The 25,064-nt window shown below is 42.5% G+C and overlaps 1 protein-coding gene across 3 annotated transcripts in view; it reads left to right on the top strand.

Moving 5' to 3' along the window:
• The first annotated feature begins 1,288 nt into the window (after positions 1-1,288).
• Positions 1,289-25,064, top strand: part of sdccag8 (SHH signaling and ciliogenesis regulator sdccag8) — a 41,038-nt gene continuing 17,262 nt past the window's right edge. The window contains exons 1-14 of one of the 3 annotated variants that reach the window (XM_034897363.1): positions 1,289-1,635; positions 2,330-2,491; positions 2,665-2,750; positions 2,866-2,979; positions 3,077-3,202; positions 3,581-3,655; positions 3,856-3,920; positions 4,075-4,275; positions 4,593-4,731; positions 4,898-5,050; positions 5,162-5,296; positions 6,347-6,463; positions 6,946-7,088; positions 22,582-22,709. In XM_034897363.1, the coding sequence (XP_034753254.1) occupies positions 1,569-1,635; positions 2,330-2,491; positions 2,665-2,750; positions 2,866-2,979; positions 3,077-3,202; positions 3,581-3,655; positions 3,856-3,920; positions 4,075-4,275; positions 4,593-4,731; positions 4,898-5,050; positions 5,162-5,296; positions 6,347-6,463; positions 6,946-7,088; positions 22,582-22,709 (1,711 nt within the window). In that variant the 5' untranslated portion in view covers positions 1,289-1,568. Of the gene's footprint in view, positions 1,636-2,329; positions 2,492-2,664; positions 2,751-2,865; positions 2,980-3,076; positions 3,203-3,580; positions 3,656-3,855; positions 3,921-4,074; positions 4,276-4,592; positions 4,732-4,897; positions 5,051-5,161; positions 5,297-6,346; positions 6,464-6,945; positions 7,089-7,938; positions 8,080-22,581; positions 22,710-25,064 lie in introns of those variants that run through there. The other 2 variants (XM_034897365.1, XM_034897364.1) reach the window with 2 other exon arrangements.

The raw sequence follows: 25,064 nt of genomic DNA on the forward strand, positions 1-25,064 counted from the left end.
ATGCCCAATTATAACACTATTATATGACTGTATACTGCATATAAGGACACATTTAGTGTTTGTGATTGTATTTGTCAATTATTCTAATCTATTCTAATTCTTATCCTATTCATAATTGGTGTTTTAGCAGTACATTGATTGACTACAATGTTATATTTACATTTAATGATATATAATAAAACACATTTAGAAAGACAAGCTTGACATGGGAATTTACAGTTTGACAAGATAAGTTATAATAAACACTTTAAAATGTCTTTATCTGCTACACTATAGTGTGTTATAAACCATTGCTTGTTTATTTAAGGCTTATAATTGCTGAATGGGTGGGGGTTGGTTAAAATAATGATACATCATTCCTGTGAAATGTCCAAAATTTCACAACGAAATTGCCTTATTATGATTTGAAAGTAATTCTAAGTAATATCACAAGCCCATGTTTGTGTACATGTGGGAGGGTAATAGTGACTCACTGGACTGCCAAGATAAGATGATAAAAGAAGTGAAAGTGATCCAGGGTGAAGCGCAGCACTCAATAACCAGGTGATCTTTAACTCTGTAGCTACAGGACCCTTTTTTGTTTTTAGTCTTCAATCTGTTTTTCTGTCTCAGTTACTAGTTTTAATGCATTAATAGTTCATATTGTTATCTTATATATGCACAGTAAAGGCAGCTTACACCATGCAATGAAATGCTTACTTTGCCAGTCTTCCTTACTCAACAATACACACAATAGGGAATAAACAATAAAGAATATTAAAATAACCTATATAAATTCAGCTTTTTAAAATACACTTTAAAGAAACACATTACTGAGACACCATGCTCCTTTATGTTGTTGTGGTTAATATCTACGGCCGGCTAAGTTTCAGTGCTAAAGTAAAAACTTTCTGTTTTGCATTAGATTGCAGTGATAGGTTAGTCTGACAAACCAAAACTGATGAGGTAGCCTACGCTCTTGGATAGTTTAGTAGGCCCTATATTTGATGTACAAAATTGTGATAAGTTTGTCATATGTTGTGTATCCTACGAAAAATCTAAAAACTAACGGTGTCAGATGTAATGAAGGGTAAAGTAAAAAGTGCATTTCCCTCTGAATTGTAGGCCACTGAAGTAAAATTATAAAGTAGCGAAAAAACATTTCAGCATCACTCACTTGTAATATTGTCAAATGTAGTTTATGAAGTTGCAATACACCGTATCGATCACAGGGTCGCAGACGTGAAACAACCAATTGTGACTACAAACAGTGACTACAACTCCCGCCATCAGTCTGAGTTTACGGAAGTTGGAGCCGTTGGCGGATGGTTGCCTCGTTTGGTATTGAGTACGCACCGTGGCGGTCCAATAGGTTACGATTGTAGGAGACACTCACCTCGGGGCACGCCGGTGTATCAAAACAAACGCAACATCGTTGAGAATCGATTACCGTTACTACGTGCGAGATATGATTGTTGGTACTGTAGCTAGCTAATTGTTGCAGCTACATAGCATTGCCATGAGCCAAGCATATTTAGCTATATAGCTAGTAATACTGTATAAAGTAATTTAACTTCAGTTATTCATCAATGAAACCGTTGGACTCAGAAGAGGTTGAAGCGGAACAGCTGGGTGCTTACCAAAAGGAGCTGAGACGTAAGTTGGATAAATATAGAGGCTTAGCTAGCGTAATGGTTAGTTAATATAGCTAGCTAGCATACAGTACCTGTGTGACAGCTGGAGGTCTTAACGTGGGGGTAACGGGTTATAGTTGTGAAGTTATGTCATTGAAACTACAGTTCCAGAGGAGAGGGCACTTAAAGTCGTATCACTGCCACCTGTTGCTGATTCCAGATCATAGATCTTGATAGAAAATGAATTCACTTTTCTAAATCTAATTTACCTTTCAAAGAAAACAAAGAATTTCAAATTTCAGATTGCTAATATTACTTAATTGCCAGGACCAAGGTATAGCAACATAGGTTGATAGTAAAGGTAAATGCTACGTATTTTATATATAATATAAAATACGTATTCTACAAAACTGTAGAACTGTCATTGAACATGTTAGACTTTTTTCACATCAGACATTTAGCTACGCTTTAAAATTGTAGGAAAATAATTAAAAAAGAACATTAACAATGGCTAACCCATGTTAGTAGTGTGGCAGCACAATACCAGCTAAATAATATGCAGCCATAATTATTTAACTAAGTCTCCACCCATTCGGTGTTCGGATAATTGTGTATGGAAAGTGCAAGTGTTCTAGTTCACAGAGACACAAGCTAAACTCATGGGGCGCAGAAACGTATACAGTATTAGACCTATGTGTGTCTATTCCCGGTTTCAGAGCGGGCCAACCAGAGCATACAGCAACTGAGCAGTGCTCTGGAACAGCAGAGCTCTGATGAAGAAGAGGTGGAGGAATCCAGAGGCAGTGGTGGCAGCCTCTTCACCGCCCTGGTTGAAGAGGACAACGTTGCATGGAGTCAAAAGACACAGAGTGAAGCGGGTGACTCAGTGATTAGTTTTGGGACAACTGTCTGACAAATACATTTTTGTGCACCACCTGCAGATTTCCCTGTTCATAATCCTGTTGACAGAAAATGCACAACATTATAATACAATGTCTCTGTCTCTGTCTCTCTCTCTCTCTCTCTCTCTCTCTCTCTCTCGGCATTGTAGTTAATCAGCTGAAGAGCCTTCTACTAAAACAGCACAGAGAAATTCCTTCTCCTCTCTCTCCTTCAAAGAAACAGTCTCCAGTCAAGGTAGAGTATGCAGCTTTGCATGGCTAAACGTTTAACTGCAATAGACCTTAATAATGCCAGTTACAGAATTAGTGTTCTGCTCTGTTTTGCCTAATTATCTTCTTTTCTCTTTTAGAGAGTACAGCAGGAGGAAAGGTCCAACTTGCCGACCTATCAAGATTTGGTCCCAATGATTCACAACCAGTCAGAGTACATTCAACACCTGGAAGCTGAGGTCAAATTGTGCAAGGTATGTGCACAAATGTGTATGTGTGTGTTTATATTTGCAGTCCTATTGTGCTGATTTGGACATGTTTTGATTCATTTCTCTGGGTGTGTGACATCAGGAGGAGCTGCAGGGGATGAAACAGCGGATCAGAGTGGTGGTAGTGGAGAATGAGAAGCTGCATTCAGATCTCAAATCCAAAGCTGTAGATGATTCTCTGAAAGACTACACATTCCGAAACTCCACGGTACTGTGTGTGTGTGTGTGCGTGTGTGAAAATCATGTGATTTTTGTGTTACGGATATGATGTGAAATGTATTTACGTTGTGAGCATATTCACAAGGCTGTATACATTGTCATAGGTCAAACAATGGATGAGAAGTTACAGTCACTAGGATTGCCTCTGACCTTTAAATTACCGGTACGCTGCAGTATAGTTGTAGATATTAGAACTATAGTCAAGAAAAGTGGGTTGTTGAGTTACAGCATGCATTGCTAAACAATTAAAGGATCATTAATTTGAACTACGCTATACAGACTTAAGGACAGGATGACACCGACATTTATCAAATTAATGATCACCTTGGGAAGAGTGCCTCATCATCTATCCTGATGTGTTCTTCAGGTGAATGAGAAGATGGCAGCCAACAGCCACAGCATGCTGCAGAGAGCAGAACACAGCACATGGAAAAATGAGCTGGTAGGGATGATGGATCTACTTTCTATTCTTCTACAGTTACTGTTTAGTCCTTATTCCCAAACAGCTCAGTTGTTGTGGCAAAAAAATAAATAAAAGTGGCAAAATCATAATCTCATCCATGTTTAATTAATTCAGTGAATGGAATTATCCAAGGTACATACATTACATAGTCTGTTCTGAGAAGTGTTGTCTTTCTTTAGGAACAATTGAAAGGGATCTACCAGGCCCAGATTCAAAGCTTGGAAGCTCAGGTCATCTCTCTCAGGTCGGTTCACTAGCTGTGAAGCCAGTGTAGCCAGTAAAATATGACCTTTTCTTGTCTTTTTTGTTGTTTAAGACTTAGAAGAGCAATACTGATCTCCTTTCCTGCCCCTTTTCTCACTCTGTGACCATATCTCATCTTTTGCTTCCATCTTCAGGAAAGATCTGTCTGTCAGTCAGAAGGAATGTGAGGAGGTGAAGGTTCGTCTGAGACACTGGGAGAAACAGACTGCAGATGCACTGAGGGCTGATGGAGCCCCCCGTGTGGCAGGATTGTGTCTGAAGTGTGCACAGCACGAAGCTGTGTTGGCGGGGACTCACACAAATCTTCATGTCCAGGCTATTGACAGGCTCACAAAGTCAGTGTTCAATGCATTCTGCTACTGTAATCCGTCACAAGCTAGCCACAGTTTATCAGCTTTTCATACTCGCATAGTTGAAGTGGATGATTAATGTACAGTACCTTATTGTACCTGGTAGAGTTTTTTTTAGTGTCTTAATTATGTGTTGGCAAGAGATTTTCTGATTGCTTGTGTTTTTACGATTAACTGTTTTTGTTAGTAGTGGCAAAAAAGAAACAAAATATTCTAAGAAAATAACGTATAAATATATTCCCCAATTTTAAATTATTTTTTTTAATTTACGCTGGCTGTGTATTTTCTTGTTTTCTTTTTAGGGAGCGTGATGAGTTACTAGTGGCTCTGCGTGCTGTGCGGGCTAGTCAGCAGGAGGCACAACAGAGGGAGTGGTCAGCTTGTCTCCAAGTCAAACAGGCTGTGGAGATGGCGGAAGAAGCAAATCTGGATAAAGCTAGGGTCAGAGAAATATATGCACTCACCTTTCCATCTGTGTTAGTTAAAATTGGATATTTGAGTGGAAAAGCGCTTTCACTTAGCCGAAAGGTTCCTTGTTTTCAAAAAGTTTGTTTCCCCTTCTTAATGTGGCTGCGCACCTCTGGTAAACCTGTTTGTTTGCATGCAGGTGGAGGTGCAATATGAGCAGTTGTCCAGGGAACTGGCTCGACAGAGGGAGCAACTAGAACGAGAAGCACAAGGCTCACAGGAGAGACTGTCTGAGGCCAGAGAGGAGGGCCGGGCTGAGGCCCGCAAACAGAGAGAGGAGCTGGCACATACAGTAAATCATACTTTTTTACTTTCACTTTTATTTAAGTTCTTAAAGTTGCTGTAAAGGCATTTGTATTGTTCAGTAGAAAATGCCAATGGAAATTGAGTGTGTTTGTTTCAGGTGTCCAGCCTCTCCCAGCATGTTGCTGAGTTGGAAGGACAGCTAGACAGAACTCACAGAGACAAAAGCTCACTGACCAATCAACTGGAAGATGCTCTTTGCAAACTTGCCAGTCAGGAACAAGACAATACCAAGGTACACTATTAATGCAACATACTGTATATATATTTTTGCTTATTATTGCACTTTTGCTGCTGGACCAGCACTTAAAAAAGTTGTCTCTAGCTTTGAAGGAACAGAGATGTAAAGAACACTCCTGATACTCAGATGTGGTCTGTACCGTCTACTTGTAATTTTTCTGTAAATCCACTGGGTGGCAGCAAAGGTTTATTAATTTCAGTATTCAGTTTAGTTAGCTGGAAACGTACATTAAACACAAGTGCATAAATAAATAAGTTTAAGGTAAATAACGGAGATACATTTAAAGATGCTTACGGTACTTCATTATTTTCATCATGTCATATGGCAAAGATTATGGGTATATGTGCATGCAAATGCCTAGTGGGCTGCAAGGTGAATCTGGAAGACTTGGGTTCAAATATTGCATGTCAGTAAATATTCATTATAGATACCAATACTAGCTTCTGTGGTATCAATGACTCTGAGCTCTGGCTGTGCTGGGTTAGGGCAAATGAGAAATACAATTTTCAATGTCACATTTGTTTTTTTAAGATTATTTTCTGGTGCATTTTTAGGCCTTTATTGACAGGACAGCTGAAGATATGAAAGGGGAGAGAAGGGAGTTCAAAGTCTAACCCGAGCCTGCTGCGTCGATGAATAAACTTCTATATATGGGCACCCGCTCTACCAACTGAGCTAACCGGGCATCCCATTTTTACATTATTAAGTGTATTTGATTGCTAATATTTTATTAGTAATAAATGTTTGATATTATGATGGAATTGTAAGTAAAAACTTGTAGCCAACAGAATAATAATTAATTGTACTGTAATAGCTATGGATGTGTATAGATCAGTGAGCTTAAAACATGAAAGGAAAAAAAAAACTTATTTTAGACAGGGTCTTATGATTTAAAAGAAGGACCTATATTCCTTGATAAGGATAGGGTATGATGATAAAATAAAAACATTGGCCAAAAAATTGGCAAATGATAAAGTAACGGACAGGAAGTTATATTGCTAATTAAAGAATTAGCTGTAATTAATCAGTACGTGTCATCTCTAGGTGTGTTTGGATCTGCGATATCAACTTAGTCAGGCCCAACTGAAGAAAGAGGAGGCAGAGAGAGAGCTCCGGGAGCTCAACACCAAGACCAGCAGACAGCGGGAAAAGGCTGCACAGGTACGTCTGAATTCAACCCATTGAATAGTTCAGATTTATTATTTATAAGATGAATTTGATTACTTAAGTAGTGTTTATGTCCGCCAATGACCAGTTACTTTAGTCGATAATTTAGTAAGAAGGAAAAGTAAGAACCACCAAGAACCAGCATATTTATTTCCATACTTCCAAATTTAATACTTATCATTTGTACAAGCATCAGTTATCAAACTGGAAATAAATATATGCAGTGCAAGAAAAGTCCTGGTTACACTTTTAAAGGACACAGGGCTTGCCTCATAGAAAATTGACTTGATATTTCAAAAATACAATTTTACTGTTTTGAATATTGGATGGATAACCTGGGATTTGAGTGAATAACCTTTAGGTTGAGGTATTTAATCAACCTTATATGTTTTTTTTTGTCTGAGGACATAAGGTGGGTTGTTTTGAAAGATTTCCTCACCTCCTCTTCTTTCTCTCCTTCCATCTCTGCGGGACAGGAAGTGGAAAGGCTGAGCTCAGAGCTGGTTGGCTGTCGGCAGCATTTGGAGGCGGTCCAAAAGGATGGGAGCCAATGGCAGGCCGAAGCCCTGAGCCTAGCAGAACAGCTGGCAAATGCCCAGCGCCAACTGCACCTCACCAGGTAGTACCTAATCCTATTATACATGCCCCCCCCACACACACACACACACACACACACACACACACACACACACAGCACTCCCCTCTGCCCAGCTCCTGCCCAGCTCAGTCCAGTCCAGTTCAGACCAGCACACCAACTGTACCGCACCAGGTAACAGCTAATCCTTTTATACAAACCACACACACATAAACACACATTCATGCCACTGTGCCATGGTCCCAATACCAACTGGACCTCACCAGGTCACCTTTAATCCTGTTAACACACACACACACACACACACATTCACACACAGCCCACTCTTTGCCACCAGGCCAGTGCCCAGCAAAAGCTCTAGCAGAGCCAAAATGGCGCCTGAGTTTTACTTCTGTCCCTGGCGCGTGCACACACACACATACACACACACATATACATACACACACACACACACACTGAAAAGTGCGGCTGATGGTCACTGGACAGCCTGGCCTCAGTGCCACCTGTCAGTGCTCTGCACCCGTTCTCACAACGGGCGATACCGGCTCCCCTCCCTCTTACCTCCATCTTCTCTCTTTCAATCTATTTCTGCATCTTTTTATCCCATTCTTTTCCCTGGTGCCCAATAACGCTTCCTCTGTTATTCTTTTCTTCATTCTTCCAACCCATCTATGCAGTCATCAACATTTATTTTCTACCTGCACCTTTTTTGTCTGCATGTCCTAAGTTGTCATTCCTTGCTACCCTTTTTCATACTTTAAATAACTCATTTAGTTCTTTTACTCTATCATCTTCTCTTTTTTCCCATTATTCTTTCATCCTCTCCTGTCTTCCTGCATTCCTCCCTTCTCCTTTCCTCTCTCCCTCCTGTCAGCTGCCGGCTGCTGTTCCCTTCCACACCATCCACAGACACGGCCATGCCAGCCCATGCCAGCCGCTCAGGGCACTCTCTCACCCCCGCTGCCTACAGCAGAGGTGTCTGAGATGGGCACAGATGTGACGATGGTGCCCTGTGGTGCTTGAGGCTGCGGGATATAAGATTGTGTAGTTTATGAGTGCGTAATCTATAACTGTGTGTGCACGTACGTGTGCCCGTGCATGCACGTGCACTGCAGCTCCTGGCTTGATCTGTGTTTGTCTGTCAGCTGGCCAGCACGGACACACTGGCTGCATGGGGGGCAGTTGTGTGTTTAAGAGATGAGGTAAGAAGCGTGTGTCTGTGTGTATTTTGCAGCCAGCTGTGGAGAATGACATGCATATGGATGTGGCAACAAGATAACTTTGACCTGTACTAGAGTAGCCACTGGACTAAAACATTTTACTGCCATGTGTGCGGGCTTTTGTGCATGGGAGAGTTTATAGTTTTATCTATCCGCAGATGCATACTAGATGTTTGACAGCTGTTGCCTTGGCTGAGCATGTAGCCATTCAAATTCAATTTGGGTCATTAGCAGTAAAAGCCACTTCTGATACTGATTTAATATGGATATTTCTTTTCTTCCAGTAGTGCATATCCACATTCAGTATCACACAATTACATTTAAAGTCCTGTTTAGAGCAAGGCTTTTAAAAAGCGGTGTTGGATAACGGTTATTAAAACTAAATAAATTCCCACAGTTATAAAATAAAAATAAAATAAAAAATAAATGTGTTGATAAAATAGAATGTTAAATAACATGTACTGAACAGGAACAGCTTTTGAAGACCTGCATGTCTGTGTGAGAGCCTAAAATATTGTAACATGATTGAAGAACACAAATCTGCAGGTCTACCTTTTTAAGGAGCTAATTCTGCCCATGCTTCAAGCAAAAATAGCTTCTTATAAAAGAAAGTTGTAATCAACTTGTATTTAGTAATACAGACCCATCATACCAATTTTCAATGTATTGCCAATTGTCTAAACTATAACCAAAATGGTGTGGTATCAAAAGCTGTTATAAGCACTAGCTAGACATATGCTGCAATACACAAATTACACTATTAGGCCAAAATCAATGTGACTTGTCATATTTAACAAACTGGCACATCATAAATGCTACTTCTATGCTCCATTGTAGTATTTTTGTAATCCTGAACATTCACACATTCACACCTACTGTTGTAGAGAGGAGTGAGAAATGGTAATTTAAATAAGGGGATAACTGCGTACACTTTCAATGTGTCAGCAATTACAAACAGATTGAGGGAGAAGTTTCAACCCAGCTTACTGTCTCAGCTTCACACACCTGGCTCATCGATGCGGGAAGTGGGCTAGGGGTAGGGTAGCTAGTGGTGGTTTCTATTCAGCTTCACAATTCAGACAAAAGGTGTTGGCAAAGGGGAATTTAGATGATGTTAAACCATCTGACAAGCACCTTGGTTGAAGCGTACTGACGCCTTCAGATACATAAAATACATACAAATCACTTTTTAACCTTAGAGTTGCTACAGGTCAGGACTATTACTTTTGAGTAATGCTCATCATTACGCTTAGCATTGTGATCACGGAGATAGGAACTCTGGAGCAAAAAGTCTACTGAGGACACACTGAGGATTTTAATTTCTATTCTTACCACTCACAGTTAAGCTGTTCAGAAGGCTTGTTCCCAAACTTTGTGTTTTCTTAGAAACTCCTACAGTCTTTCCATCCATCCAATAATCCCCCCATGTCTGTGGATATAACATCAGAGTTTTTAAAGATGCTGTTGTAAAGTGTATTTTAGATACGTGCAGATGAAGGACGGCATCTAACAAAACAGGAAAACTGGACATTTTTGCAGTAATGTAAAACGCATGAATCAAACACAGATCCACACACATCCACATTTTCCATACACACCTCCTGAGATATGGTCAAAGCCTTTGTCTGTCGTCAGTTTGTGTCTTCCGTTTTAGTCTTTTCCTCTGTTTTTTCCCTCACTTGTCATGTGCTCTATTGATTTTTTTTCTCCTGCTGTTCCAAACTAAGCAGATAAACCTCAAGCGGTTGTCTCCATCCCCTCCTTCTACCTCTGTCTATCTCTTTCTCTCTCTCTATGTCTGTGGGCCTTCTGGGGTTATGCAGAACTACATGTATTTCATTCGTAGTCATGCCTCTGTTTGGCCTCTCTTGTTGTTCCCGGCAGAGCCATGCACAGGTCTTTGTAGCTGTAGTGGGCTGATTTGTGTGAGAGTAAGTGTGTCAGATTCACAGTAGCGTGGCTGGAAGGCATTTGTATGACCAGCCTTGGAAGGCAGCTCTTTGATTCTCTCTCTGCAACTTGCACGCTCTGCTCTTTCATTCTGTCCTCATCTTGTGGCCCAAATGATCACAGCCTGTCTTCAAACAGGGGACATGAAGCACAGACAGCCTTTGTTTGATTTCTGATAGCCCTACCTTCCTTTTGTCACACACACACACACACACACACACACACACACACACACACACACACACACACTCACTGTGCAAATGTGCACACTGATACGCACATCAGTCGAAACCACATGCCTGTACACACAGACTCTCACACACACAGATGCGTGCACGCATCCGGGGGTCCCATGGCGGCTGGTGCGGTGCACTGCGCTCCAGGATTGGATCATCAGCCAGCTGTGAGTTGGACAGCCCAGGATCTGTCCTAATCCCCGCCACTCTGTTCACATCGCCACACACACACACACACACACTTCAGTCCCAGCCCAGCAGAGGGCTTTACTAAGTTTGTTTTGTTTGTTTGCTCCTGTCTTTCTTCACTTTCTTTCTTTTCTTCTTTCCTTGTCTCTATCCGGCCTTATCTCTCCCAGTATTGTGATCACAGATCCCTGAGGCCACAGTGAAAACTGCCCAGCATAACTTCTGTTTCAACACATGCCAGATAGACATGAATGAATTGAAGTGTGTGTTTGCATGCATTAGGGTATTAGATGAGTCAGCGTCTGCAAGGTCCCAAATCTTCCCCTAGTTTTGTTATCCCCATGAAATCAAGCATCCATGTTCATGAGGGTGCTCGCTTAGAGCTGTAGATTGACGTGGAGCTAAAATTACTTCAGTGAATAAGTTTACTCGCTGTTACTTTTCCTAGAACTTGTAACTATGGATTCCTGGGCCAGGAAATGTTTGAGCATGACTGTTCATATAATTTAATCTGCAGCTGCACGTAATGAACACTTAGTTGAAGAAAGGAGCAGAGTTTTCAGCTAAAAGTCTCCTGGTAGGGAAATGGATCAGGAGGCTGGGAGGCTGCTGGACGGACCGGACCCACTATGACAAAACTTGCAATGATGGTCATCTGTGAATGTTTGGCTGAGTGTCATCTCAGAAAAGTCTTCAACTTCCACATCTGGTTAAGATTTCCTGCACCTTGACAGAAGGTCATGAGCGGCTGCAGTGGAAGAACACGTTGAGAAACCTACATGGATAAAGGAGTCTGGAGACTCGGGGACAGCTTTGCCCATCTCTCTAGCAGAGATCACCGAGGTAGTCTTAAAGTCTGGAAGGCGAGGAAAAATTAGGATCTTGGACACCTCTACTCCTTAAAAATAAAAGAAGCCAGATGAATTTGCAGAGGCATGTGATCAACAAGCCTCCCTGTGCAAAATGGCAAATCTACAACATGTTTGAGCGATTATATGTCCCACCTGCCCTGGGACCATGCCCCCACTGTATTGTCATATATAGTCTTAAACACTATTTCACACATATAAGACAGGAGGGTTGAGGTGTTAGGTGTCACAGTACAGAGCAAAATGTTAGAAGATTGAATGAGATAAGGGAGAATGTATATTCATCAGTCCTGATTAAAGCAGTGGGTAAAAAAAAAATAGGTAAGCAGGTAGATGGAGCTAGAAGGGGAGACAGAAAGCCATATAACTCCTTTCTGTGACCCTGAAATCAGAAGATGGATGCTGAAAGTCGGATAGATAAGTAGCTCTAAACCCACCACTGTGACTCTTATACACAAAGTTCCCCACACTCTATTAAACATGTCACGCTGCTGCTTTCTCTCTCTCTACCTAAACCTAGTTTTGTCTTATTTTTTTCCCTCAGTTGTAGATCGTGATAGCAAGGTCTGGAAAGGCGGTGAACAGATCTGTGTGTTTGTGTGAGGGCGGAGAAGTGTAAATGAGGAAGGTGAGGCAGCAGATGCCATGTCCCGCCAGAGGCTCGCTTTGAGCAGCAAGTGAAATCTGGGCGCGACAAAACTGCTGCAAACCAACTCGGCGGGAGGCCCTTGTCCAATCACGGCCCGGAATAAAAGGGCCGGGGCGCCACACGGGCTGTAGTCGCTCAGGAGAGGTGGGGGCTGTAATGAACCTCACTTGAGCACAGCATCTTTCTACCTGGCATTAACAGTGCCTAACCACTGTCACCACACACATGCACACACACACAACCTCTACAGCAACTGTGTGTGTGACTTTTTTGTGAGTGCGTGAACACATGCATGAAGTATTGTTGTTTTGTGTTTGTGTGTCTTGACTTATTTGTGAGTGTGCGATTAGATGAGTCTGTGTGCGTGCTTTTGTGCGAATGTTAAGTGTTGATACCTTTGGGGTACACCTGTGTCTGTGAAGTTTAATGTGTGTGTCTCTGTGTGTGTGTGTGTGACAGCAGCGGGGCAGTGCCAGGTATAGGGCTTGCGGTGTGTGTTTGTGCGTGTGTGTTTGTGCGTGTGTGTGCTTGTCTGGTCGGCAGCCATGTTGTTGGGTAGCAGATGGCACCATGGTTGGCAGGGGAGGGGCTGCTTAGCACAACTAATCAGACAGTTACGGATAGGGCAGCTGGGAGGGCCGTTGGCCAGCCGTGTGTGTGTGTGTGTGTGTGTGTGTGTGTGTGTGTGTGTGTGTGTGTGTGTGTGTGTGTGTGTGTGTGTGTGCGCGCGCCACAGAGATGTTGACAGTGGTGGGCCCGTTGGCCCGGTGACGAGACCTTGCCGTGTTCTTCTCTCCTCGCTGTCGGAGTGCCCTCTCTGCCATCCTGCCTTCTCACCTCTCTCTTGCACTTTCCCTGTCTCTCTCGCTCAATCTGTTGAGACCTACTTAGTCTTTTATCTATCTTGTTTTTTTTTAAATCTCAGTCTCTTTTTTTCTTTCTGTCACACTGTTTTAGCCTTACTCTGCTTTATTTGTCTGGTCTTTAATTGTAAATTAATCTGTGTTAATGAAGAATAATTTAAACAGAATGTGTATTTGTGTCAAATCATGTACTAACAAATGGAAATGGATCTATTTTAATACAGTTTAGTGAAATCCGCACTGTACTTTTAAAAAAAAGAAAAAAGTGGCCTCTTGAGCAAGATCATTTCTTCAGCTCATTAATGTTGCACACATGTTGACATTGGTAACGTAGGTCTGTTGTGTGTTTGATTGAACACATAGACAACTAAATAAAGCCACAGACTTATAGTGCTCAGATGTTAGTATGTACTGGGTTCTGCCCCCTGTCTCTTTACTTTTACTATTCCCTCAGGCAGGCCAGGTAGTAAAAGTAGAAAGCTGCTAGGAGACAAGTTTTCTTTATCTCCACACCGCTCCTTCATCCATCATCCCTCTGTTTCTTGCAGAAGATAAATGATACCATGAGCCCCTGTAAACATGCCTCGCTAACTCTAACTCTGGAATTGCATACACTTATTTGCACTAGAAATATCATAAAGGATAAAAAGTAGATGCTAAAAATTCAGCAGTGGAAAGTCACACCCGATAAGTACCAGAATTCTTAAGCAGAGCAGTAATCTGTCCATCCTGCAGGGCTGGGAATGGATAAAATAGACAGATCGCTGACTGGGAGACCTCAGGCAAGATGGAGGCAAATCTGTCGGCTACAACTGTTGTCACCCCAGCCAAGTGAGCCCTGGGACACTGGCCTACATACAGACACTACTGCTGGAGGACAGAAAAGGAAAGGGAGAGCACCAGCCCTCCGCCATCCATCCACTATCCATCTTCACCTCACTTATGCTCATCTTTTCTAGAGTCTTGTGGAGTACATGTGTAAAGCCACCACTTTAAACCGTGTGTGTGTGTGTGTGTGTGTGTGTGTGTGTGTGTGTGTGTCCTGCTGTGAGGGTGGCACCATCAGTGACTTTACACTTGCCCACTGCCCAGTAGGCACTGCTTTCATCCAACATGACAGAACCTCTCTCTGCTCTTTCTTTCCCTCATTTCTCTTTTACCTCTCACTTTTTTTTTTACCTGATTGATCTATGGCTTTTATCTTTTCATCCTCTTCAATTTTTGTCATTCATATAGCTGCTCTTTGTTCTCTTTTTTCCCCTCTTGCCTTCAAACCATCCCTTTCTTTCTGTCGCCCTTTGTGGCGACAGCAGTGCCTCATAGGTAGTATGGCAGTGCCCCCAAACAGCAGATTGTATCGCAAAAGGATAATACAGACAGGAGCAAGAGATAGGAGGGAGGAAGATAAGATAGGTTCAAGGTAGCAGCTGAGTAGAGATATTCTAAGAGATACAAAGAGGAGGAACACTGGAAGAGAAGAGAGTGGCGATAAGTTAAGTATAACAGTCAAACTTGTATTATGGGAGAAGACAGCAGGATGCACCCTCAAACTCCTAACTGGCACTGGATTTGAGACCTGCCTTCAGTTATTATTATACTGCTTTATTTGAAATAATGTAAAGCTACTCAATTGGCCCATATTACATTGAGGTTGTATGAATCTTAAAGGTCGGCTATGTAATATATTAACCGTAATAAATCCAAAAATGACCCTGCGTTATCAGATATTAAGGAAACATGCAAAGTTGAAAGACTGTCTTTTCTGACAACGCTAATGCCGTTATTTGCACCTTTTGTAATTTCCGTTCGATGACGGAATTTCTGTTTGTGCTTTGCCCAGTTTGACAGCCAGGCCGGGTTGCCTCCTGTAAAAACGCTAAAGGACGCTGAGTTGGCTAATTTCCTCCTGAACAGCATTAGCTTCAGGTTCATTTGTCACGGCTACTAGAAACAGGCTCTTACCTGTTATGTAATTTCAACATTTGTCTACTCACATTGAATTAAATAGCTATAATACCTGAGTTGTTTACATAATAGCTAAAACAATTGAGACAGCCAGTAAAGTTGTCCTGGCTAACGCCGCCATGCTAACTGCTAATGTTACCATAGGACCAGGCAAGCGGGCCACTGCTGTTTACAACGTGCAGCATGTTCAGTGGTCCGTAGCAGACAGCGGTGATTCATTTTGAGCAAAGAGAGGGGGCTGTAAATTGGGAAGAGAGGACCGTGAGTTAGCAATGGGTTTAGCGTTTGTTGCCACAATTCTTAGCCAAAAAAATGTGTATTTCAGTCGGGTGGAAAAAGACGCCGAGGTTATGGAATTTTTAGCAGTTCCAACTGTAATTCTAAGCCAAAGAAGTGCACAGGCTTTATGACTGTCAATATAGCCAGCTTCTAACGTTAGCTACTCCACTGTGCTGTGAAGTAATATATTTGAGACAAGCGTCCAGCAAAATTGTTGTGTATGCTGTGGTCTCAGCCTGGCAACCAACGGAACTTCAAGTCTTGGGAGGAGGGGCGGGGTAGACGACTCTCTCCAGTATTTTAAATTTGTAGTACAGTAACTATTTTAAATACTAGCTGTCAGTATTACATATTGCACCTTTATAGAAACCTCCAACAAAATAAACAATTGCAGACAGAGATAGTTCATTTTTATCATATACAATGCATTCTCCTATAGCGCATTTGAATAATAAGAATGAATGTCGATTTTGTTTAGTTTACAGAGTAATGATGCCCATAACAAGTCCTCAAATTAGGATTTATGCATAGTGATGTGCTCGTTGTTCCAAATAAACTGTGTGCACCAGGTTGAAAGACACATTGACCTGACTCCAAAAGGAATTCTTTGAGTGCAAACTGTTAGTAAGGAAAGATGAGCAAAGACACAAGTGAATAAGAATTGAGAAGATGACACAGAGGCTGGAAATGGAAAGAAGGTAAAATAGATAAAGGTAGAGGAGAATGAAAGAGAGGAGGACATGTGGAAGTTGCAAAGAGAACAGAGTTTATGAGAATACAGATGGAGTTTTGAATGGAGAGTGGGTTTGAATGGAGGAGGGAAAGCGGAGCAGAGGAGAAAAGCATGAGCCTGGCAATGGTGTGTATATGACGGCGGGCACTGGATGGGCTCAAGCCCCCTTACGGTTCCATCTACAGCCACCAGGGCATAGAAACCACTGTTGTGCCAGCTTCTCTCAGAGGAAGTGTAACGTCAACAGCACCACGACCGCTTTCACCTCGGCGTTAATATCTTATCACAGAAAACGCTATGGCGTGAAGTTTTGAAAAACTGGAACCACACTTGCAACCACTTTATCGGCATTTCCGTAACTCCCTGTGACTTCAACAACACTGCAGAGCTGTGTGTGTGTGTGTGTGTGTGTGTGTGTGTGTGTGTGTGTGTGTGTGTGTGTGTGTGTGTGTGTGTGTGTGTGTGTGTGTGTGTGTGTGTGTGTGTGTGTGTGTGTGTGTGTGTGTGTGTGTGTGTGTGTGTGTGTGCGTGTGTGTGTGTGTGTGCGTGCGTGCACATTGTAAATATGCAGAGAGGACAGTTAAGCTTACGTGCTAATAGATACCCAAATTGTGTACAAAAAAAAGGGGATACATTTTTTTGGTTGCACATGTGTGACAGGATGTAAAATTCAGCCACACACTCTCAAATTTGGGTTGCAGTCTGGAGCCCTCCTTTTGACCGGAAGGTCGTTGGTTCAATCATCAGATCAGCAGGATAAAATCTGGGTGGGGAAATTGAAAGAACACAATTGTCCCTCCTTCATTACCACTACTGAGGTGCCCTTGAGCAAGGCCCTTAATATCAAAACCGCTCCAGGGGAGCTGCCCAGTGGCAGCAGATCCGACAGTGGCTTTACTGGGCAGCTTCCAGGTATGAATGTGTGTCACTTTGGGAATGTGATCAGAGCGTTCCTGCAAATGAGAGGCTGCCTCTCAATCAACCTTCCCTGAATAAATAGTCATCATGGAAACATTAATAGGTCATGTGACAATGGCTAGGAAGATTTTTTTTTTTCACGGAACCATATAAAAATAAAGTGCAATACAGCTACATTAAACTTGCCTCAAACTTTTAACACAGAAAACCTTGCTGTACCCAGTTTTCAGATAATTGGAAACGGAACTGATCTCTCAATTCTTTATTTAAATTGAATAATGTTAAATATTTAACATCAATTAGAAATGTACACTTGTAAACATGACAACCTTTTTTGGGGTTATTTATTTATGTTAATTTATTTGACATTCATGCTGTAAAATCCATATAACATATATTATTCACTTTATCAAATGTCTAATGAGAAGTAACTTGAAGCTGGTATCCTGATTGAAATAATTAATTCTAGCCAATCATTTACCTTCTCAACTGAAATTGATTTGACCCTCAGCCTTGCCACATATGCTACCCACAACTATTTCTGTAGGGCACAAATTTGACACTCACGTAGAGTACTGGGTTTCTGGAATAGGTCAGTATGGGAGCATATTGTACGTATGGTGTGTGTTTATTTTTAAAAATCACAGATGCCTGTGCTGCCAGTCTGCTCTTCCTGTGTTAAGACCATCAGTCAAGTGTGCCAATTAAGACTTTTAAACTTCTTTCACTCTGTTTTAAGAGGAGATAGATGATGACAGAGGCCAATCAGCAACTAATTACCCGTATCTAGAGCTGTGTTTCTCTCTGAGGGAATTTGTGTTGTAACAGAAAATGTTTGTTTCTGTGAGGGTTGTGCATTTGTAGCTGTCTGTTTGTACATGAATATTTTTATGCATAGGCACGAGAGATTGAGATAATTAAGATGTGCATGTTTCAAGAGAGTTATTGTCCATGTGTGTCGTAAGGGTAGGGCACTTTTCTTTTTTTGTTTATTTAGCAGTTGCATTTTTTTGTTTTTTGGGCACGATTGGCATGCCACTGACCTTGGTGGCAGTGGGGGGGATTTAGCGCTCCTTGAAGAAGAAAAGAGGCCTGGGCCGCCCGCTGTAAACAAAGTTGACTTGCCGACAGATGGATTGAATGACAGAGAGGCTAACTAAGCCAGGAATGGGCCTGGCAGCATTGCACTGAGCAGAGAGGGAGGGAGAGAGAGAGAAAGAGATAAAGGGGGTGTAAGAGGGGAGAAGAGAGAAGAGGTGGCCAACAGGAGAGGAGGTGTGAACAGGTGCAGGGCCGCTGAAGGAAGAATCAGCAGATGGAGAGAGACACAGCCAGTTTAGTTACAGGAAAAAAGGGTGGGAGGGAATGGAGGGAGGAGGGATGGATAGAAACAGCAGAAAAAAGGATCGGAGCAGAGATGAGAACGCTGTGGACAGATAGGTGGACAGATAGATGGAAGATGGGCTGGGCACGGAGTATAGGCGCGGTGAGGCTGCATCAGGCTGACTGTGTTTGATGTGTTTGTGTAAAGTAGAGCAGCAGCAGACATAAGGGAGGGGTGTCAGAAGAAAAAGGTGGGAGCAGAGTGATTGCCTTACATCACCCTGAGGTTTAATAAAAATGTCTTCAAACACGTGTAGGTGTGTGTGAGAGAAAATTCTGTTACACTCTTTGCTACTCGAAACAATTCAGGTGTTTATTGTACTCGGCATCAATGACAGCGCAGCAAATGTTCAATATGTCACTTTAATGTCTCTGCGCTGATCTCATACTTTGTTGGCAGTATTGTTTTAGATAGGCCCACACAAGGCCTCTGTCTCACCGTCTCACAGTCACACATAAACAAGCCCACTCACACAGCAGCAGTAATCATCTTTGTAGTTCCGCCTATCAAACTGTTGAATATTTATACAGTCTGATTGATGCAGTCTATAATAAATAGCCACTGGATCCGCTGGAATTTCTCCACAGAAAATAATCATCACAAGTGCCACCATGTTGAGCAAATGGTTAACAGTTGTATTTTTATAGTACAGCATTAGTGCATTTCAGTGAATCAATATTTTCTCACAAGATAATTGTCATCAGCTTAAATAATGAATTAGAAGGGAAATGTAATGGATTTTCTAAAATCCAGCTATAAAGTTAAATCAGTTTAATTCCAAAGGTATCTTAAAAAACTATTCTGAGATCCTTGAATTTTCTGTTTTTTGTTGATTCAGTTAGTAACAAGGAGTCAAGAAGGGACAGGTAATATACAAATCGGTCATTGTCTGATTATAAAAATTACATTTAAAACAATCATATGGAAGTTTTGATAATACTTCATAGATATGTCAAATTGCCATAGCGATTGGTACAAATGGTCCTCCGTGACAGAAATAGTATTATTCTAATACATCTAATATTACTCCTGATCCTCTGTCTCCTTCTCAACAAATCTTTGTTGCAAACAACTCTTGTGTCTTTACATGTTTGTGCTATGGGCACACACTCTCTTCACCTGGATGTTAATTTCATACCTGTTATTTTTGCATCACAGGAATGTACCTGCGCATACGTATGACTGTGCATTGATTTGAGGGATTGTTCTCTTTAGTTTTCCATTAGTTTCATGTTGTTATTTATCATTTTCATCCAATATTTGTCTTTACCTTGCTTTTGGTAACATAATGCTTGCAAGTAACTCAAGTTCAATAAGCTTCATCAATCATGTTGATAGTTATTTGAAATTACAACACAATATAGTCATATACTTTGTGTATTTTACACAAAGATTTTCCCTTTTATATTTGTGTGTGTTCACTGGATGACCTCACTTTGTGTGTATGTATATCTGGGTGATATTGTGTTTATTTGGGGAGAGTTTAGTCTCTTTTACTTTAGCCCAGCGGTCAGTGGTGTCTGGCGTTGGCGACTGTCTCCAATTCCTCCAAGTCCACCGTCTGACTCCAATTTGTGCTCATTCTCTGATAAACCACGGCATTTGGTGGTTCTGGCGTGGGATGCCTGCTGCACCATGGGGTGCTGCAAACTCCGTGCTTGGTCAGGCCCTGGCACCCCACATCTAATGGGCAACAGCTTGAATAGTGCCCACTTAGGCAGGCAGTGCAGACTGGGCCCCCTCTTCTTCCTCGCGGCTCCAGCCAGCTAGCCAGCCAGCCACCGCCTCTGCCACCTCCCACTTGCCCAGCAGCCACTGTACCTGGCCACAGCCCCAGAGCTATTCCAGCCTACCTTAGGCCCCTGGCCCATGCAGCTCTCGCCATACTTATCAAGCTGTCCTACAATGCATCAGGCCAGCCATATACAAACAGGCCCAGCTATCTACTAACTGAACATTCAGTCTATTGCCTCCTAGGCCCAAACAAGAGTTCCTGCCACAGGCAGCAACCCAGAGCCCATTCACCAATTAGCTGGAAGGCAGATTATTGTCCAGGGAGAATTATCCAGCTCCAGCCCCACATATTCAGCCTCTGCTCTATCCGTCGCCCCTAATTCTTGCTCCAGGGCTTGGCTCTCCACTGAAATCGCTTCTATGCTTTTTCTGTTTTACACTTTAATTTTGACAGTGCTCACCAGCAGACATTTTGTAACAGTGTTTTGTAAGTAAACGCGTGGCATCATATTGGGGATTCAAAATGGCGCAGGGGAAAGAACCTCATAACGCACGCTCTGTCTCACTAAAATTTAGTTCTCGATTTAGGCCCTTGTCAAGGGGATTTGAACCCTTGCACTTTACTTATTGAACCAAAACTTAGAATCAGCAGTTCTCCTCAAGGTTTTTTCCAGAAATGAAGGGCCTGAATCTGCTTTGCGCAACTTTATTTGGCTGTACTTAAAATGTTAGTTTAGTAGATCAGCAAAACCAAACAGATGCCAAATATGTGATAGCTCTCGGTGTTTTAGCTTTTGTATCTTCTCCTGTTTTCCTGTTTTTCATCACCTCCTCGTCCTCACCACCACCACTCTATTGCTGACTGCTGGAACTTTCTGGCGGTCTGTCTGATGCTAATTGGTGGGTAAACAGGTCTGGTGTGAGTCTCCCCCCCCCCCCAATCACACACACAAAAACACACACACACACATATACGCAAATACACACGGCCCCCTGGAACCTCTTGCAGGACCAAATGGCTGGCAACGCCTGCCCGCCATCTCCCGCTGAGCCCTGGTGTGCGCTTTGGTGGCTCAGGCTGCTGTTCAAGCCCAGCGGGGGTTCATTCACTCTCACACACAGTCACACACGCACACACGCGAGTACAGACACACACAGTCTCCTTGTGTCCCCTGCACACCCGCCACCCGCTTTCACACCCCAGACAGCAGGACAGCAGGAGAACACACACACACACACACGAAGGAACAGACAGACGCGGTCACTTTAGAGATGCAGGCCAAGCGCTGTAGGGGAGAAAAGTTTTCACTTAAACTGGAGAATTCTCTCTTCATTAGCGCCTTTGGACTTCAGGAAGAGTTCTGTTTATTTGTTCGTTTTTTCCTGTCTTTGTAGTTTTTCTTTTCTTTCCTTCTTTGTCTGTTCCTCTGTTGTTTGGGTACATTCAGCTGAGTTAGAAAGTTGGTTCAAACAGGAGTAAAATGCAGTGTTGTTCAATGCCAGTTATTTGTTATTGAGAGGAACAAAGGGAGTGGAGATTAAAACTATTTGATTACTACCAAATCTGTCATGCTAATCGTCTCTCCATTAAAACTACAAAGTCATGGAGTTATTTATATGTAGACCTTATATAACTAAAAGAAATATGATAAATCGACTGATGTTGTCGCTGTAGGGTTTTTGGCATTCATGTGGCTGGAAATTGAATCATGTTGATACAAATTGTGCAGGAAATTCACAGGATGACAAGCACCTTGAGCAAAGTAATATTACAGAGCGTGTGTCTGTGTGTGTGCGCTCATCTGTTGTTTTGCAGACAGCTGCAGTACGTCTCAGTACGACTCATGTCTTCAAGCCGACAGTGGCCGGACACTTTGACTCTTCTTCCCCCTGAGTCTTTTCTGTCATTTTCCTTTCTGTCCTTTCTGTCATCTTGTTTGTACAGTGTGTGATTTCCTCCTTCGTTCTCTCTCACATCTGTGTTAATCTGCCTGCCTTTTTTTCCCATTATAAGTCTTTGGACACAAAAGTATGAGGGACTTTATTAGAAATACATCGATCAGTCAACTGCTTGTCCTAACTTAAATTAACAGGTTGCTGTATTTTGATTGGTAACTGGTCAAAAAATGTAGGGCCTGCATTTTTTTTTCATACTCAGAGTATGATGTGGGGCATTTCACACTCATTTGTTGCTCTCATTTTACAATTCTCTTTATGAGAGCAATACTTAAATGTACTGCTTTCAGGGCTGCTTTTTACGCAGTTGAGAACATGAGAAGATGAGTAATCAATCATCTTAGGCACAGATTAATATTTGGCTTCTCTGTTTGGATGAACACTGTTTTTACACACACTGTATTAAGCCAAGTTATGTGATGAAATTGTGCATCCAATGAATACCATGCTATTTTGAAATGTCTTATTTTGACAAAATGCTGTATATATTGGAAACTGTGGATACATTTGTTGTCATTGTAAAAAGGATTGTGGTTTGAATGTTTCTTTAACACCCCGGTCCTTTCCCCTAGACAGGACAGAGAGAGTTCAGAACGGGCTCATGAAGAGGAAAGGGCATCTGCGACCCTTTCAGCACGGGAAAGAGAGAGAGAGCTGGCTGTGCTGCTGGAGCAAACCGAGGCTCAAAACCAGCAGAGAGGTCAGTGCTTCCACCAACAGCATTTGTGTCTAGCAGTGGTCCAGGCCAGACACACCATACACCTGTGTCATAGCTCACTATTTCCATCCCACCTCCTCTGACTTAATTAAACATATCTGACCTATTTCAAAGATAATTAAGTGTCCGATTACTCGAGGATATCAGCTCGTCAAAACCCATCTTTCCTTTCCCCTTCATGTTTTTGTTATCAAAGGAGAATGTGTAATTTAAAGTCTTGTGTAGTGGAACCTCATCCTGGATGCTGGATGCAGCTGTGTCGAGTTTCGGTTGAGCCCCAGCTTTGCCACATCTCTGTCACTATTCAAATGTTGACTGGAGGAGTTTAAGTCTGTCCGTCAGCAGCTACATTTGGTTACCCAGTGTGATAACAGAAACTCTGAGCTTTTACTTAACTTATTTTAACAACTGTACGCAGCACAGCATCTTCTCTAATTCTTAAACTGATCTGTATTTCTTAAACAGTTTGTATTGTGGCAATAATTCTCCTGCAGTACGTATGCTAGACTTTAGAGAAGAAGAGACATAAACAAGTAAAAGTAATTCTGCTGACAACCAATAACTAATGAAATGCCTCATTAAATATTAAATGAATCTCATATGACAATAGATATCAATCTATGCCTTTCGGTTCTATACATTCATTAGTGAAATTCATTAGTGATTTTTTTCTCTTCAGAGACGCTCCATTCCTGCATCTGGTGGCCATAGGCCCACCAGCTAGAATGGCAGCAAATTGTGGCTGGCAGCAGCAGTGGAGCCAAATCAGTTGGACATAGGAGGTCAGACTTCCCAAAAAGCTGCTTTAAAGTGTTTTCACTAGAGATCTGTACATACTTGAGAACATTTATACACAGTCACACTGCAGCAAGTCTCAAATCTGCTATTTTAGTAGGTTTACTGTAGGTCATTATGGTACACAGGCATATTAATTGTCTAAAACAGAGGGAAGGGTGATGTGGGGGGGCTGAACAAAGCAAAACTAAATAGGATGGAGCCCACTGAGTCAGAATATTCAGAACTGCAAGGAGCCAAACAGCAGAGTTAATCAGGGTCAGCTACAGAGTCGCAGCCCTGGAGCTGGGAGGGTTTCAGTCTCTTCCTCAAGGACGCTTCAGCAGGGCGGATCTTTGCTGAAACAGGGTCTTGAACCTGCAACTTCTTTTTAAAGGATGGCTTTCCTTCTTACTGTGCCACCTTGCTCTCCACCAACACAACATGGCCAAAATGGGAGGGGACAGACGGAAACACAAATCCTTTGAGCTGAAGTGACCTCAAAAGAGCAGAATAGAAGTCCTGAGAGGAGACAAGAGAATAGCAGGGCAGAGCAGAGGGAAGATAATGGGAGCAGCGCACAGAGACCGAGCTCAGAGCTCGCTGTCTCTCTGCACAGCAGAGGTGCTGCTGCTAGCACATCTGTTGCACCATCTGGATCCCCCCCTCACAACCACCACCCACCCGCAACGGCTCTCCCTCCCTCCCTCCCTTCTTTCTCCTATCTTTTTATTTACCTGTGGTTCCATTCAACAACCAGGGAGCCTGCTGCTATGCAGAACAAAGATGGAGGGTACAGAGGGAGGAATGGAGGGAGGTGTGTGTGTGTGTGTGGGGGAGGTAAAACAAAGGGTCTGTTTCTGGCGCATGTCGGCAGCACACATGTTGTCTAAAGAGAACTGACATCAGAGCACAGCAGGAAACTGTGGGTAGGGAGGGGATGGAGGGGTGGACGTCCTTTAGTAGCTCGCATCACTTCCTCTCCCCGTGCAACCCAACAGACGAGCTGGATAATTAGCTTTCTTGCTCTCCAAATCCCGCCTTTCTGTCCATCCGTTTGTCCGTCCATCCATCCGTCCCCCCTCTCTCTTCTTCTCTGCTCCTTTCCACCTTAGATTTATTTTTTTCATGTTTCCTTTTAGAGTAAATGCGTACAGAGCAGCCTCTAGATGATATCAGATATTTATTTCTCTCCATCCCTCCCTCCCTGCCACGCTTCTTCTCTCCCTCCCTCCTTCCCTCCCTCCCTCCCTCCCTCCCTCATTTTTCTCTGTTTGTTTCCAGTGCCAGTTCTGCTGTGTTTCTGTGTCCCAGGGTTCTTTTTGGCCTACGCATGGCCAGACGCATTCAACGCCTGTTCAGCTAATTAGCATTCTTCATGCAACTTTTCCAGCACTGACCAAACTTTGTTTAGTGTACATGTGTGTGCACACCCGTGAGTTTGTGTAGTTTAGTGTCATGCTTTGTAGCATTCCCTTTCTGCCCTCTATGCACAGATCTGGGGACAGAGGCTGTACAGAGTGAAATGAAAGGTTAATGGTAACTCATAGTGGACACACATGT

Source organism: Etheostoma cragini, chromosome 17, assembly GCF_013103735.1.
Source record: "Etheostoma cragini isolate CJK2018 chromosome 17, CSU_Ecrag_1.0, whole genome shotgun sequence".
NCBI classification, from domain to species: Eukaryota; Metazoa; Chordata; class Actinopteri; order Perciformes; family Percidae; genus Etheostoma; species Etheostoma cragini.